Source organism: Typopeltis vanoorti, chromosome 9 (assembly GCF_054136105.1).
Source record: "Typopeltis vanoorti isolate ZY-2024b chromosome 9, IOZ_Tvanoo_1.0, whole genome shotgun sequence".
NCBI classification, from domain to species: domain Eukaryota; kingdom Metazoa; phylum Arthropoda; class Arachnida; order Uropygi; family Thelyphonidae; genus Typopeltis; species Typopeltis vanoorti.
Genome location: NC_143557.1, coordinates 34,816,714 through 34,835,421, shown reverse-complemented (window position 1 = coordinate 34,835,421; position 18,708 = coordinate 34,816,714). Strand labels below are relative to the sequence as shown.

General features: G+C 35.0%; 1 protein-coding gene across 2 annotated transcripts in view; it reads left to right on the top strand.

Moving 5' to 3' along the window:
- Positions 1–18,708, top strand: part of LOC150102965 (sorting nexin-14-like) — a 793,179-nt gene that overhangs the window by 175,904 nt on the left and 598,567 nt on the right. For both annotated transcript variants that reach the window (XM_090397844.1, XM_090397845.1), the window contains one exon: positions 18,235–18,476. In XM_090397844.1, the coding sequence (XP_090253970.1) occupies positions 18,235–18,476 (242 nt within the window). The remainder of the gene's footprint in view (positions 1–18,234; positions 18,477–18,708) is intronic.

Sequence of the window (18,708 nt, the reverse complement as noted above, 5' to 3'; positions counted from 1 at the left end):
ATGTATTATGAAATACTTGGATGTAGGAGCTAGAGCAAGCTTATCAAATAGAAGTAATACACAAAGAACCATTTTGTCACATTGGCAGACAAGAAGCAGTACAAAATTTCAGTGTTAATTAGGATTGTCTACAAGACCACTGTTTCGATTTTCAAATTTCACTGAATGTTACTACTGTTTTTCCTGAATTATAAAGATGATTGGAGTTTATTGTTAAAAATGTAAAATTTGAAGTGCTGAATTGCATGGAAGGAAAGCATTATAACATTATTCTTGTACTGCTCTTAAAATTTAAATACAACTGAGTCTCATGAAATATAACAACATTTAGGTATTCTGGATTGATTAGACAACTTTAAAGCTAGATGCAAAAAAAAAAAAGACGCACTCTTAATAAATTGAAATGGTAGGATATAGAATTTTCCGAAAGGATCGGAAGATGGAGAGAGGAGGGGGAGAAGTATTGTTAATGGTAGCAGAGGAATTGTCTTTCAGGAGTTGAAGTTGAAAATAGTAGTACATATGAAGATTTTGAAGCAGTTTGGTGTAAAATTGAGATCATTAGCATAGCTAATAGGATGCTGTTATAGGCCAGTGAATGTGGAGACTATTGATTGTGAAATTTATAGACAAATGAGTTGGACAAGTAAAAGGAAGATAATCTTAATGGGAGATTTTAATTATAGGCATGTGGATTGAAATGAAGAGATAGTGTATAGTAATAATGAGAATGAATTTGAGTTTCTGCAGAATAACTGTCTAAAGCAGCATGTGATGGAAGCAACACGAGTTTATCAGTGTTAGATTTGATGATATCCTCACAGGATATGGTTGTGAAAGGTACCAACACTGTCACCTGTTGGTGAAAGTGATCATGAGGTATTGGTTTGGAAGGTAGTCAAACAGGAAAAAGTTGTTATCAAGGAGGTCTATATGTGGAACTATAAGGTGGGTCATTATGAAAAGCGCCATAGTCAACGAGCATCAGTAGATTATACAGATGAATTGTATAGAAAAGATGTTGACAGTGCATGGAAAATGATAAGCGTATCTAACACAAGCAATGCATAACTGCATACTAAGAGTTAAGTGAATAAATAGAGTAGGAGTGAGATGGATGAATGGGGAAATCAAGCAAGTAGTGTTACAAAAGAAGTTGTTATGGAGGAAGTACAAGGCAGTTTGCAGTGAATAGATGCATGGAGAACATAAAATGCAGACCAGAAAAGAGACAAGCATGGTTAAAAAAGAAAAAGTACACTATGAGAGAAGATTAGCCAGTCAGCTCAAAGCTAATCCAAGGGAATTTTTCTGCTATGTGGTAAGCAAGAGGAAAAATAATTATTGCAGGTTGATACTGCTGGATGGTTATGGTAGCAGAGTAACTATAGCAAATGATATAGTGGAATTATTTAACGAACACTTCATCGGTATTAGTGGTGTTGAACGATGATGCTGTGCAAACATGTAGAAGGGAGGCAAGAATTAGGGAAATTAAAGATGAAACAATCAGAGGTGTATCAAGTGTTGCTTGGGTAAGATGCTAATAATGCTCTGGGAATGGATGACATATCACCACTCATTTTTAAAGAATGTGTGAAGAGTTAATGATGTTCTTGTCCTGGTTATTAAATGAAAGTATTGCAGTGGGGAAGGTTCCTAAGGACCACGTGGAAAGAAGGCAAAATAATACCTCTCCACAAGTATAATTTGAGAACAAAAGTTTCCAATTGTAGATTGGTCTGTATATCTGCAGTTGTGATCATAGTGTTGAAAAAATTGGTTAGAAATAGAAGGATGGGATTGATCTACATAAAAGTCTCTATGATGGTCAGCATGAGTTTGTTAAGGGCAGGTCTTGTTTTAGCAATCTGCTTATGTTTTATGATAAGGTGACGAATGTGTTGGATAAGGGGGAATCTTATATATTCTTGGACTTGCATTTGATAGCTTACCACATGATGAGTTGGTGTACAAGTTGGAGAGGAATAGATAGTATATGGGTTAGATGGATCAGAGATTGGCTCTCTGAATGATACCAGCAAGTTGTGTATGAAGGAGCCATGTCTCAGAAAAGGAAGATGACCAGTCGCATTCCTCAGGGTTTTGCTCTTGGGTCCTGACTGTTTAACTTACAAATGTTTGCCGATGTTGCCAAGTTAGTATAATTATCAGGAGTAGTGCTGATGTTCATTCTCTACAGGAAGATTTGGATAGACTTTTAGTTTGGACCAATAAGTAGGGTTGCATTTTTAATATTAATAAATGCAAGGTGTTACTTTTGGATACAAAGATATAAGGCTACATACTTTATTGGCAAGCAGTACTTCAGGAAGTAGATGAGATTCTGGATCTTGGTGTGCTTGTAGATGATGGACTGAAGTTCCTAGGGCACATTGCACATGTTGCAAAGGCTGCACATCGTATTGCTGCTATGATAAAAAGTACATTGACATGTAGGGATAAGGAGGTTGTGGTGCCTCTATATAAGTCCTTGGTCATACCACATATGGAGTATTGTGCTTGGATTTGGTCACCTAGTTTTCATTGTGATGTGCAAACACTAGAGGAGGGTCCAAAGACTAATAACCATAGAAATTATACAAATACAAATTATATAAATACAAAAGAAATTATAAAAGGAGTGGATGTTAAGATGGGAAGAACGAAAGGCCATCCCTGGAAGTTCTATAAAGATGTGGTGAAGAATGGTGTGAGGGGTAGATTTTTTACATAGAGAGTTGTGAGTGGAATTCATTGCATCACTGCATTGTGAGTGGAGGTAGTGTAAATAACTTCAAAGCTTATTATGATAGTTGATTATTATTATGTTGCTGGTTGATTAGGCCACTGATAAGTCCATGGACTTATTGGAGGTTACCAAATAATAATATATTTTTACTTTAAAACATTTCTTTGTTGCTACTTTCGTTGTTAATGAATTATCATGAAGAAAAATAACAGAAAAAATTTAAATGAAAAAAAAAGCATTGCTTTCTATTGCATAAAGCATTGCATTTTTATTTCGTGATGAATGTTCTAGGCACAAATATCACTTTACATTGAAATTATATCTTAGCTGTTTGTGGACACAGATATTTTAGACATTTTCTTTTGTGTTGAAAGTAAGATGTCATGAAAAGCAAAGCGGAAGGAGGGAAATCTTTGGTACTAGTTATGTGCAACAGTATGTTTCTTCATTCCTCAAAGGGGAATTATTTTGTGCTAAGTCTGTGCTTCAAGTTGGGCATATATCAGTCCAATATTAGACCAATGCCTCATTTATTGGATGTCTTCGATATTTATGTTATATCAGATTCTAGTCCAATCCATCATTCATGTTATGATATTTATGATCTTCAATAACATGTGTGAAAACAATCCAGTCATTTTGTCGAATTTGCATTTCCAGAATGAGTATGGTCTTTAGTACTTATGTGCAACAGTAACTACCCTGGTTGGCCAAGCAGCTAGCACATACACTCTTCAACCAGCACACTGTGAGTTGAATCCTGCCATGGGTATGGATGTTTGCAATTGTCTTTCAATGAGAGATGAAATCATCCAATGTGAGCCCACATCCCTGCTTATTTGGAGACCTGGAGTGGCTTGAAAAGGTTCCTGTTTAGTCTAAGAATAGGGTTTGTAAAAAATAAATAAAATGCAAAAATATGTTAAGTTAATAAAAATAAAATAAAAAATTTAGCCTCACCAAAAGTACAAATGTACTATATAGGTTTACAAAAAAAATTTGTGGATGGGAATTTAAAAAAAAAAAAAAAAAACATATTCTCCAAAAGGGAATTTATCTCTCTTAGGTCTATGCTTCAAGTTTGGCTATGCTGTATCATATTCTAGTCCAGTCCATCATTCATTAAGTCTTCAGTACTTGTTTTATGGATATTGGCTTCTACTCTACATGAATATTGGCCCATAAATGACAGAATCATAATCAAAGCCAAAAGGAAAGCCAAAATAGCTGCTCAACCATTTAAGTTGTATATTATCCAGGTGTATGCACCAACTCAACACCATCCAGACGAAGAGTTGGAACAGTTTTATGAAGACATCCAAACTGCAATCTCTAGTGTGCAACTAAGTTAGATGATATTATTATAATGATGGGTGACCTAAATGCACAAGTGTGAGTTCAGAAAAAATCCCATTTTGAATGGGGTATAGATGGAGGACTGAAATTCCAAACAAAATTATACAATGAGATATATGAGACTGAATTTTACCATAGACATTAATCACTCAATTTTCGTTCCACTTCTCAAAAAAAAAAAAAAAAAAAGCTACAAGGTGTGCAGAGTTCAGGACAATTAGCCTCATCAGTCAAGTATTAAAATTCCTCTTATATGTTATTCTAGAAAGAAATAAAAGAAAAATAAACATAGAAATAAATAATACACAAAGTGGCTTCATGGAAAATGTAGGTACAAGAGAAGATATTTTTAACATCAGAACCATCATAAAAAGATATCTAGAAAAACCAAAAAGATGTGTGCTTCATAGATTACAAAAAGGCATTCGACAATGTTCAACATGAGCGATTAATTGAAATCCTTTCAAAAATAGGCATGAATGGAAAATGCATTAGGCTAATAAGTAATCTTTACCGGGAACAGACTGCATCTTTGAGAATAAATGGAGAGACCTCAGAAGAATTCCCAGTTCAGAAAGGTGTGAGACAAGGCCGTGTCTTGTCTGTGATTTTCTTTAATCTAAAAATGGAAGGGATATTTAATAAAATAGTAACCTCAAATGAATCACTGTAGGGGATAGAAATATTAATAACCTAAGATATGTAGATAGCACAGTTCTTCTAGCTGAAAACAAACATGACCTCAGGTGTGCTTAAGGGTCAAAGCTGTATAACTGAGAGGAGACCTCCACATAGCATTTAAAGGAATGCAGAGAACCGATCAGGGCTTCTGACCTAATGTCCAATCCTCACCTTCTCGTGGTGCACCCTGTTGGGTATCTGTTTGGATACTGAACGAACGAGGATGGGCTGGCAATTTGTGATTTAGCCGAACAAATTGTATTCTTATTGGTTAAACCAAAATAAAAAATAATGATACAACATGACAAAATTTCATGCCGGCTGGGGCGTCGCCCGGTTAAACAAAGCCCCTGTTGTTTTCGCCAGGGAACCAGGGTGAACAGCGAAAAGTCAGCTACTGAAACAAATCTGAAAACACACCCAAACTCAACATCAGCAGAGTTAAAGATCGGTACTATCAACATAAGAAGCCTGAATGGCAAAGAAATGGAGCTAGCTGAGGAATTAGATAAATACCAGATCGACATAATAGGGGTGACTGAAACAAAAAAGACAAAAACTGGTGAGATCTTTCTGAGCAGTAAATACAAAATGTTATATTCAGGAAATGACAATCAAGGAAAAGAAGGAGTAGCCATAGTATTCAACACAAAATACGAGGCTAATCTTCTTGAATGGCAGGCAGTCTCAAGTAGAGTGATGTGGGCAAATATGAGAATGGGGAACTGGACAATGAGACTTATTTGTGAGTATGGTCCCACAGACGGTTCTACTAAGGTAGAAGTGGAGGAATTTTTTGATACTTTAGAAAAAGCATCTGACACAATGAAAAAGGAAAAGTTGGTCCTTGTTGGGGATCTGAATAGCAGAGTAGGAAATGATTGTCAGACATACAAAAATATTTTGGGAAAATTTGGAGAAAAGAGCAAAGCTAATAATGGCAAATACCTGTTGGATTTCTGCTCAGAACATGTATTGGTTATTACTAACACCATGTTCCAACATAAAAATGTGCACAAATTCACATGGAGAGAAGAGGCAAGGAATAAGAAAAGTCTCATTGACTATGTTATTGTTGATAGTGATGTTTTCCCAATACAGAGGACTTGAAATTGGAAGAGATCTCTATTTAGTCTTGAGCAGGATAAAATTGAATTTCATATTGAAAAGAATAACATGTAAGAAAGTTTTAAAGTGAATAAAAGTTGAGCAGCTCTCAGATGTGAACTGTAGACTAACATACACAAAGATTATTGAAGAAAAAAATGAAAGAGTTTGAGAACAGGAGCCAAACCTTGGAGATTCAGCGGCAAGCTTTGAAGAAAACCCTGATTGATTCACCCAGAGAGGCATGTGGTGAGGTTGTCTGCAAGGATAAAAAAATCAGGACTCTATTGTGGACACAGGAAGTTAAAGAGGCAGTGAAGGAAAAGAAGAAATCATATCAAAAGTTCTTGGCAAATAAGTCAGCTTTTGCTCTTATAGAATAAAGAGACAAATATAAGAAAGTGAAACACTGTGTAAAACTAGCTAAACAAAAGTCATGGGAGGACTTTGGCAAGAACATAGAAAATAAATACCAAGAAGGTGGTAAGATATTCTGGAGGTTGTTGAAGAAGCCTAGAAATGGAGGAAAGAGTGCTGTAAAAGGAGTTAGAGATGATAAAGGTGAGATGAAAACAGGAGAAAAAGATATCTTGAAGTATAGAGTAATTACCTTGAAAAATTGCTAAATGAAACAAGCAGTGATAGCACAGTGGTAAAAAAAAAAACACTCAACAAGCATACAGTCAGGAATACATATCCATTCTTGAAGTAGAAAAAGCCATCAAAGGCTAGAAATATGGAAAAGCAGCAGGAGTAGATGATGCTGAAGTATGGTGGTATAAAAGTCTTACAGTGGCTGCACTGCATAGTTCTGAAGGGCTGGACAGAGGAACAAATGGTAGATAATTGGAGTAGAACTGTAATAGTGCCCATATATAAAAAGGGAAATAAAATGAATGTGAGAATTACAGAGGTATTTCCCTACTGAGTGTTCCTGGCAAGATCTATGCAAGTATACTTGAGAAAAGGTTGAGAAGAATTGTGGAAGAAAAGCTTGGTGAAGAACAAGCTGAATTCAGGCCGAATAGAAGCTGTCAGGATCAGAACTTCACTTTATGACAAATAGTCGAGAAATCATGGGAATATAACAAAATCTGTATTTAAGTTTTGTCGATCTTGAAAAGGCATATGACAAGGTGCTAAGAGAGAAGCTATTCAATACGCTACAGTTATATAGTGTCAATGGGGCATTATATCAAGCAATACTTAGTCTGTATTTGAGTTATAAGTTGGCAGTTAGAATTGAAAGATGTACTGGAAGATGGTTTAATGTTAAATCTGGTGTGAGTCAAGGATGTACATTATCCCCTCTGTTATTCATTATCTATATGGATCACATTATGAAGGAAAGTGGTATTAAACATGATATCAGAATTGGAGATGTTAATGTAAGCTCTTTGCTTTATGCAAATGATGTTGTACTTCTGAATAAATCCGCTGCAAGTTTGCAAGATTGCCTGACTAAATTGAATAACTGTTGTAATAGATATGGTATGAAGGTCAGCATTAAAAAGACAAAGACAATGAAAATAGGTAGAATTGTTGAAAATGTCAACTGTGTTGTGAACAGGTTCCCTGTGAAGGATAAGAATCTGTTGTTTCAAGGATACTTGCGACATAAGGCTGAATAATGTAATCATAAGAAAGATATTTATTTAACCAAATATTTCGGTCTGGAAATAGCAGATCATCGTCAGTGGTAATACAAGAACAGTTTAAAAATACAAGCTAGAATACTAACAATAGATCGTTAAAATTCTAACACGCTGCGCGATGTTAAATCACTAAGTATGAAACGGAATATTTTGAAGAACAAACATGATTGAATTTGCTATTAAAAAAAAAAAAAAAAAATTAATTAATGAAAAATCTTGATTAGACTTTCCCAGATTTTTGATATAGATATACAGTCATTACGATTCAGATTACTCAAGATTACTAATCAAGATTACTCATTAAATTTTTTATTTATTTTTTTTTTTAATAGCAAATTCAATCGTGTTTGTACTTCAAAATATTCCGTTTCATACTAAGTGATTTAACATCACGCAGCGTGTTATAATTTTAACGATCTATTGTTAGTATTCTAGCTTGTATTTTTAAACTGTTCTTGTATTACCACTGACAATGGTCTGCTATTTCCAGACCGAAATATTTGGTTAAATAATTATCTTTCTTGTGATTACGTGATTATATCATTTGTGATATGAACCTGTTGAACAAGTAAAACATTTCAGCTACTTATGCATGATTTTTAGTGAAGATGGTAAATTAAATATGGAAATAGACAACAGAATCAATAAAGCTGGTATGGTAGGAAGTCAATTGAATAAATTGATATGGAATAAGAGAGAAATTAGTTGGAACACTAAATTAGCTGTATACAAGGAAGTGTTCACACCAGTTTTAACTTATGGATCTGAGAGCTGGGTCAGAAGTAAAACACTTGACCAAAGACTAGAGACTGCAGATATGAGAGTCCTGAGAAAGAATAGAGGCGTAAACAGATGGTATCAATGGCAATATCATATTAAAAATGAGGATATTAGGAAAGAACTTGACATTGTCAGCATCCAGGAATGCATTAGCAGAGCTAATCTCATGTAGTATCATCACTTAAACAGAATGGGTGGCGAAAGATTAGCAAAACAAGTTTTCTCTGCCAGGTTGGCAGGAAATGACCCAGAGGAAGACCAAGATATAGGTGGATTGATAAGGTACAATGTGCCTTAGACGATAGAAATATAAGATCTGATAATGATAATATTGGAGTCTTGACAAGTAATAGACTGATTTGGAGGAAAATTGTAGAGAGGAAGTTAGTAATGATGTAAATTTTTCATGTAATACTATCATTTCCTGTACACCCCTTGAGGATACATGTCAGGGATTTGATGATGATGATGTTTCTTATAGATGAAACCCTCAAGTGCAGTGAATGGTATGGCCTGTTTCAACTTTAAAAAGACAAAAAATCATGACAATTTTGAGAGAAAAGGAAATACCAAAAATATACATTAATATAAAATGAATAGGTTGAAGTAATACAGAAGTCATATTTTTACATACGAGTTTCCAAAATGGTCACAACTTATTATTAAATTACTCAAGATTAGAGAAAGGTTAAAAAAAAGTTTCATTTTCTTGACCACAAAAGCTACGGAATGACTTCTAATGGGACTATATTGATCAAGTACATATAAGAAACAACTATGTTACTGAAGATGCTGACAGCCTTAGTTGGTGAAACTAGTTGGTATAACATAGTTGTTTCTTATATGTACTTGATCAATATAGTCCCATTAGAAGTCATTCCTTAGAGAGAGGTTGTTCAAAGTTTATTCACTTGGTTATACTATAAATTAAAGATATCAAGAAATTATATACCTGGTTTAATCCTTTATCCAAGTGTAAGCAAACAACACTTCAGGTGCAAACTTTGTTTGCTTACACTTGGATAAAGGATTAAATTAAACGAAGTATATAATTCTTGGTATCTTTAATTTATAGTATAACCAAGTGAAAAAACTTCGAATAACCTTTCTCTAATCCAGAGTAATTTAATAATAAGGTCTGACACCTTTTGGCAACTCATATATGAAAATATGACTTCTGCATTACTTCAATCTTGGTATCACCTAATGCTGGTTGAGAAATTATATAGTGAGTGGATCAATCGACCGTGAGATGCGGTGATTGATTCATTCAATCCAATACCCTTGGAGGGTAATGGATGGCAATGCTGTAGCCAATGAAGTTCTAACTGAGGCTTGGCTATTGCTGTTACCCTCCTGCCATGATCGGAGCTTTAACAGCTCAATAACACCTTATCCCTACACTGTCCTCTACAGATAACGGGGAAGATGAAAAGCATTCTTGCTTCTCCCCTTTAAGCCAGTCCTTATAAGGCCTATAGTATCACCTCTAGGTCTGGCTTCCACTGAAAAGACCTCAATAAAGCTCTCTATCTGTCTTTTTTTTCTCCTAATGCTATCAGGCTCTCTTGCACCCCTATACTAACTACTCTAGGCCTATGATGAGAAACCCTTTACTCTTTCATGTCAATAAAGGTTGAAACCAGTCTGGGTAGTGACCCTTCCCATAATGCATAGCATTATACATGTCTGCAAGGAGATGTGCTTTGCATTATGGGATACTAAGGCAAGTGATGTGAAGTCATACCACCTTTACCATGAGTTGCCCCAGTCCTGAAAATACTTCAGGTGCAAACTTTGTTTGCTTACACTTGGATAAAGGATTAAACCAAGTATATAATTTCTTGGTATCTTTAATTTATAGTATAACCAAGTAAAAAAACTTCCAAAACAGAAGACGACCAATCTTTCATATAAGGAATGCAGCAGAGAGTACGGAATATGACATGGAGACACATCGTAGTCGATCTCCTGGAGGGCGAAAACACCTGACAGGACTTGTTATATGCAAAATCTCCTGCAGTCATATCAGAAACTAGTCCAAGTAATCATTCATGGTGTTAAGATATTGTGAGCTGCAAGAACATGACATAACATGCCAATGAACCAATCATTTTGTTGAATTTTGGTTTGACATTGTTCTTGCAATCAGTCAGTATCAGTAAACTCTAATATAAGGAAAAAATAAAGATTTCCAGATGACTTACTTGCTATTAAAAACAGATTTCTTTTATTCTTCTTTCAACTAAAATTAAATTTTTCAAGTAGCATGGAGATACTTAATGCACAAACTTTGTTTACTTAGACTCAAATAAAGGATTAACAGAATATAATTACTTGTTTAGTATAATATACTTTTTTCATGGAGAGGAAGTTTGACTTGAGTGGAAAGAAAAATATACTTAGTTTGATACCTAGTGATGTATCATGATAACTGTTATGCTTAGCATGCCACAGAGATTACCAAATTTCTTCTTCCTGCAATTTTATAGATTCCTTTTTCACCTAGAATATACAAAACAAAGACTGTTAATCAGAACATCTTGGATTATATCTGTTTTCTTTAACATAAGAGGTCTAATTGTGCAGAACATGGAGTTTCTATTAGCTTCAGAATCCTGTGAAATGATGCAAAAAATGTCTTCACATAAGTCTTTTATATTTTGAGCCTATTCAATACATTTCTGTGAAGTATCTTGCATTCTGCTATTTTTTTTTTTAATTCAGTGATTGCTTTAAAAAAATTAGGAGTACAACACATTTATAGGAAACAAAGGGAAAAAAAATTCTACTACTAAGTGTATTCTTTCTGTTTTCTGGGCTTCAGTAAGAACTAAGGAACACAGCGAATGAAGTGTAACTAACATAAAAAAATCCTTAAATACACACACATACAGAATTTTGTGTATATGCATATGTAGGTACAGATATTTTATATACATATAAACATAAGTACATTTATGGATAAGAAATGCATATATACATACCAGCCATATTAGAAACTTTAATTTAATATCATGTTAGACTTCCTTTAGACGGAATTGCAGCATAAACATGGTTTGGCATAGATTCCACAAGGTTTTTGGATTGCATCTAAATATTGGGAAGATGGTGGATAAATTGGGAAGATGCTGGAAGTCACTGCCATACTCACTGAACCACTGCTGAACACTTCTAGTGCGATGGACACTAGCATTGTTGCCCATGAAACAACCATCATCTACTGGATAAAAAGTCAACATTGCAGGATTGATTTGATTGGCAACAATGTTCAGTTTTTTTCTTGGAGTATACCTAATCTTCCAGCAATATCAAGAGACCAGTTCTGTACCAACAGAACATGCCCTACACTATGACACCACCTCCAGAACCTTGTGTTGTGTTTGCAAGGCAAGCCAAGTTCATTGCATCATGGGACTCTTACCAACTTCTCTGCCTACTGTTGGTATAGAACAAGGTGTATTGTGATTTGTCAGACACCTGACTTTTTTTTTCCAGTCTTCCCTTGTTCAATCATGATGTTCCTGACACTACTGTAGATGAACTTTCCAGTTCTTCCCACAACTCATTGGTTTCCATATAGGTATGCGACTGCCAATACCGATCCTCTTAGATTCCCTGTGCATAGTTTGGTGAGATATGGGTTGGAAATAGCCTTTGTTAAATGCTTTGGTTAATTTCTGCACACTGGAATTTCTGTTTGTCAGTATAAACCTTTTCAGACATTGGTGATCTCATTCCTGACAGACTGTCTTAGGACCATAGTTGTTTTTCTGCTGATCAAATACATGGGATATCTCACCTTTTGAGACACTAATCTGCTCTGTTGTTTGCAAAATTTTTTGTTTGCAAAATCGTGGTTCCAGCCAAACAGGCACCCACAATAAGCCCTTTATCAAACTCTGAAAGATCCTTTATATTTCCCATCGTGATCAACACTAGTGGTGATTAGTGGCCAGCAGCATTCTTAAATAGTTGCTTCAAACATACTTGATGCACATGACAAATATTTTGCATATATACTGCATAAGTGATATTTACATATATCTGCATAATGGTTTCTAATTCAGTGGCCAGTATGTGTATAATTTCCTGTAACTATCATGTTGTACCATCACCCTCCATATAGTAATATCCTAATATCTTCAACATCCCCCGAGGGTATAGAAATTTGTTTCTTGTAACTATCCATTTGCTGTGCATTCACTTGATGTGACAACATACTTATCATGAAATATAACTGTTTTGGTAAACACCGTCTCTTTCCTTTCATAATTTATGTGTATATTCATTTTATGATGGAGTCTTCACATGTCATACTTGACAAGAAATTCTAGTTTTGTGTTTTACCCTGTTGTAAGAGCAAGCAAAGTATCAACTTCCTCTTATGAAGTCATGTCAATATCTTATTTATAATATTAAGGACATTTAATATCACTACAAGGTAATCTGAGTTGTCAGCAAGTTGTATATTGCTTTATATTATAGTGAGAATCACCTCTCATGGATAAATGTAGGTGTGTTACTAAAAATATGGGGGAGGGAACATCTGTATCATCAACTCAAAAATACTATTATAATCCAATTTTTTTTAAAAAAATGTAATACAAAAACAAACCTCAAACAGAAACATGTAAAAATAACTAATTGTTGTGGTAATAAAATAAATTGATGAAAAAAAATTAATGACATGTGAATATTAATAAACAAAGCACTCAATTAAAAAAGCCTCCCTCCCCATGCATCAGTGATGATTCAGAAACTTTGCCCAGCTTGGTTTAAGCAACTAGCAAACTAATGTAATAATATCAGTGACTATGCTTTTGACAGGTCTGTGGAATACTCCTCATGAGGATAAACTTGAAGGTGTATAGGTTGCGAAGTTTAGTTGACAGGTGGAAAAGTGGCAATATGGTTGAAACTTAAGTCATTAAAGGGGTTATATAAGATTGACACAAAAATTTTTCAATACATGACAAATAAAGAACTCTGGAAGTTGTGTGAGAGAGTAGTTAATAAGATTGTATGCAGACTAGAATTTTTACTTGAGAGTGATGAATGAGTGGAATGCATTGCTAAAGGTAGTTGTAAGTGCTCTGACAGTGAACGAGTTTAAGGAAAGGTATGATAGATATTGTGTGAATAATGTGGTTAGTGTGTGGTCTCCTGTGATGAGTCTTCTGACTCTGTGAAGATAACTATATAATAATAATACTTTCAAGGAACAAATTGTAAATTCAAGGTAAATTATATACCCTGTTTTTGAAATCCAAACACTAACAATATTTAGGCACAGAGCATGATACTTTGGTTTCCTCATATAATGCAGCTATCTAAAAAATTCATTTAAAAACATCTAGATGCTTCAATATTTGATGGGATAGTGATAATGACATTACCACCTCATCCTATTGCCTCACAGTCCATAACTAAATCTAATTTTCCAGAAATGCAAAATACCACTGAACCTAAAAATTGCACTCTTAACTCCATTACACAAAAAAAGGAAAAACTGATGAAAGTGTTAATTAGAGGCATATATCTATATTGTCATTAATAAGGCTCAACCTAGGAAGGTTACCAGCATAGTAAGAAAAGCTAAATTAGATTATGAGAAGACCTTAGCCAAGATGATCAAGGGTAATCCCAAAGAGTTCTTCCATGTGTAGAGGCTTAAGTGCTGTGAGGACATCTTGTTGAAGGCTTAATGGATTTTTTACAACACTCAGGAAGGATTAAAACAGAATTTAGTACTTCCTATATTTTGTCTCAGTCACTGAGATGTCTTCAGGGATTACAAAAAAAAACTAATGTAACATAAACACAAATAACAAACACTACTAAGCCCAACCACGTGGGTGACACTAAAGTCCCAACTAGGTGGAGCACCCTCTAAGAGCAGTTGTAGGTGGCCTGGAATGTAGGGTGGGACCTCTGGTGATAAGTGTAGGATGGGACCTCTGGATCTTAAGATTTGGGAAAAACTTATCACCAGAGGTCCCACTGTACATTCCAGGCCACCTACAACTACCCTTAGAGGACCCTCCACCTAGTTAGGAGTTTAGTGTCACCCATGTGGTTGAGCTTAGTATTGTTTATTATTTGTGTTTGTTACATTAGTTTTTTTGTAATCCCTGAAGATGTCTCAGTGACTGAGATGAAATATAGGAAGTATTAAATTCTGTTTTAATCCTTTCTGAGTGTTGTAAAAAAATCAATTAAGCTTCCAACATGAAGAATGACTTTGGAAGGATAACGTTAGTGGGTGCTGATGGTATTGAGGTGACAAATTCGGATGTAATAGTAGACTTTCTGAGTGATCACTTGTCAAAAGTCTATCTCTGTACCTGTAGCAGTAACTAATTGAAGTGAATTGAGAATTGAAGTTAAGAAATCAGAGGTACTTAGTATATTGCAAAATTTAAATGCAAACACTGCTGTAGGTTTAGATGGAATATCATCTCGGGTGTTGTGTGAATGTGCAAAGGAATTGTCAATGTCTCTTACTTGGTTATTTAACTTAAGTTTGAACTCTGATAATGGTCCCTAGGGAGTGGATGGAAGGCAAAGTAGTCCCTTTGCATAAAGGTGGCTCTAAAACTGCAGTAGTTAATTACAGACCAATCACCATCTCCAGAGTGGAAAAGTTGGTTAAAGACAAAATTCAAGAATGAGTGGATCAGGATATGATACTCTATAGGGGCCAACATGGTTTTGTTAAAGGTCAATCTTGCCTTAGCAATTTATTAGCTTTTTATAATAGAATGACATCTGAGTTGGGCAAAGGAAATGGCTACACAGTGGTACTTCTGGATTTTGCTAAGGCTTTTGACAGGATAACCCATAGAATACTGTTGCACAAATTGGAGCAGATGGGGATGGATACTAAACTAGTGATATGGATAGGAGAATGGCTCAGGGAGAGATACCAGAAGGTGGTGTATGGAGGAGCAGAGTCCAGGATGAGGCAGGTGACCAGTGATGTGCCTCAGGACTCTGTGCTTGGGCCATTGTTGTTTAATTTGTACATAAATGATATAGTCAATGGCTTAAAGAGAGATATTCAGTTGTTTGCTGATAATGCAAAGTTGGGTAGCACAATAAAAAATCAAGCTGATGTTGAGAGTTTGCAGGATGATTTAAATAAGCTGACAAAATGGGAAAAGGTAATGGATGTCAGTTCAATGTGGAAATATGTAAAGTTCTGCATTTTGGGATTAAAAGATTACCAGCTGTGTACTACGTGATGGAAAGGTACTCCAAGAGATTGATGAGGCTAGGGACTTCAGGGTGTTGGTGGATAGGAGGATGAGGTTCAGGGGACATGTTGCTAAGGTGTCCAAGATTGCACATAGGATTACTTGGTTATTGAGGAACACACTAACATCCAGAGATAAAGAGGTTATTATTCCCCTTTATAGAGGGTTGATACTTCCACATTTGGATTACTGTGCTCAGGTCTGGTCACCTGGATTCCTTGGAGATGAGGAGGCTGTGGAGAGGGTTAAGAGGAGAGTGACTAAGTTGGTGAGTGAAGTAAAAAATGCTCCCTACATTGATAGATTGAGAGCTTGTGGATTGCAGAGGTTGGTTGATAGGTGGAGAAGAGTGGATATGATAGAAACATTTAAGTTACTAAAAGGTTTTTATAAGATTGATGCAGGGAAAATGTTTCAGCTATGTGATAGTGATGGAAGAACAACAGGTTATCCCTGGAAATTAAGGAAAAGTGTGGTTAACAAGGGTGTGAGAACGAGGTTTTTTGCCTGGAGGGTGGTGAATGAGTGGAATGCATTGCCTGACTCAGTTGAGTTCTTCGTCTGTAAATGAATTCAAGAAAAGATATGATAGATATTGTTTTGATTGTTTGGGTCTCCCGTTATGAGTCTACTGACTCCATGGAGATGCACATAATAATACAGAATTATGCAATAAATTGTAATGGATAAAATAAAAATCCATATATCTTGCAAAATTTTGTGACATTTAATGTACAGTGAGAATTTCATAAAAATAAAAGAATTATCTTATTGGGTGATCTCTCTTTCTCTCTCTCTCTCTCTCTGACACGTTTAACTCCTCTCTGGATGAAACTTTGCACTAGTACTTGACTTTTCTAAAGTTTTTGACACTATAGAACATAATTCTCTTAAATAAACTTGAAGCAGTTGGCATAAGAGGGAACTTACACAATTGTTTCTGAGAGAGTATAACTGGTAAACATAACTTATTTTATGAAATTAAATGGCTCACATAGCAACAAAACTGAGATTAACTGCAGCATTCTACAAGGGGAAATTTTATCACAATGCTTAATCAACATTTTTCATAAACAAATTAACCTAGAGTAGTATCCATTAGTATGTACAGATGATATCAAGGACAATACATTTGTTTTTGTAGGGCAAACAAACCTAACATGTTTTCCAACCTGTTTGGCTGAGTGGCTGGTATTTCTGTTCTTCAAACTAAATTTCTTACTATAGTACATTTGGTACCATAGGTGGATTATGAATTTTTTTCTCTATTTTTTTTTTATGAATTATATATATGTAGAAAGTATTTTACCTTGGGTATAATAATTACACCATCAATTACACCATCACCCTTCTCAACAATATGGTATCTTAAAAACACTAACCCATAGAGCTGTAGCAATCTGTTCCAATGACATTGCTCTCACTGCTGAACTTTCTCATCTACCACACACCTTCTTAACCAACGGTTATAATCCCCATAAAATAGATAACATTCTAAATGCTACCCAAAAATCCCCTCTATCTACCACAGAAGACTACAACAAAACTATCACCATCCCATACATTAAAGGCACATCTGAAAAGATATCTAGAGTGCTTAACAAACACCAACTACGCACAGTATTTAAACATTATGTAAAATTAGCAACTCTCATCTGTTCACCTAAGGACAAATGCACTCCTTTATCACATCCAGAAGTCTATGAAGTGCCCTGTTCTTGCCATCAAGCCCACTACGGACAGACAGGAAGAACTGTGGACATCCGCCTCAGTGAACACAAAAAATATATCCAACACTTTCGCTATGGCAAGTCGGGTCTGGCAGACCATGCTTTGGATACCCCTGCATACAGGATCAATTGGAAAGAAACAAAAGTAATGCATAGAAGCTTCTACAAGTCAGAGAGGTTGTTCCTGAAATCAACAGAAACCTTAAAACATACTCCAAACCTTAACAAGTATGGCTGTATAAATCTACCCAAGATTTGGGAGATTTATACAGCCATCTTAAGACCAAATTAATATTTATTACTTTTATTTTATTTCATTTTTTTAAACTTTCTAAGACTATCATTTGGACTACTATTTCAAAACTTTGAATTTTTTTTAAACCTAGATGGCGCCATATTAGGACTTTAGTCTTGTGTTGCATGCTGCAATTACTTTTACTAGCCCCACTGTTACACCGGATTGTGGTTGTTTTGCATTTGTAACAAACTTTGTGTTGTGTGCTCTGAAGATGCTGGATATAATACCAGCGAAATATTAGCTTTTAAGTTAATAAATAGTTATTTTCTTAATAATCTGTGTTCATATCAAACCGGGAAATCTATTACAAAAATGTCTGACGAACACATAAGCCTATCCATGCGTATAAATTTAATCTTTGTCTTAATTTATTTATTTATTTATTTTTTATCACAAAGCCAAACAGTGGCAATGAATTTTTTAACACATATAATCACTTATCTCCATCTATTGAAATCCACCAGAATGAAATAATATATATGTGACTGTGTGTATTACAGAATGTTTAGTTTGACCCTAAATGGATTTTTATGCTTACCTTTATACAATCAGTAAAATTTGAATTAAATATAAATATCATTCTGATATAAAGCTTTGTATTTTAATTTTCTTCTAGATTGATTTAGTTCAGTTCATTACTGGAAAGTTGGCGAGTGCTTTACTTCATCACTTGAGCTGTTTTTTACATGGATGTAGAACTGCTCACTCATCTGAGAATGTGCAACAGGTTGTGTTAAATTCTTTGGGCTCAAATCTGCATGTTGCTTTGCAGAGCAGAAAAATGGAATTGCATTATATCAGGCAACTAACAGAAAGTCTTTTTCCATACCTTATGCAGAAAAAGTATATGTGTTGCAGGTGAGAAATGTTTATAATTAATATGGTTCTGTGTATGTATGTGTGCATGTTTTTTACATTCATACAAGGATGGCCATTATTTGACTTGCCTTCCTTGTATGAATAAGTATGCTGTGAATGAGTAAGCATGTATATAGTAGCCCATGAAGACACGAGTATATGCATGCTTTAGTTCGTGGTCTGTCTCCCCAATGATGTCCATGGAATGTTAGATGAAATATATTGGAGTTAT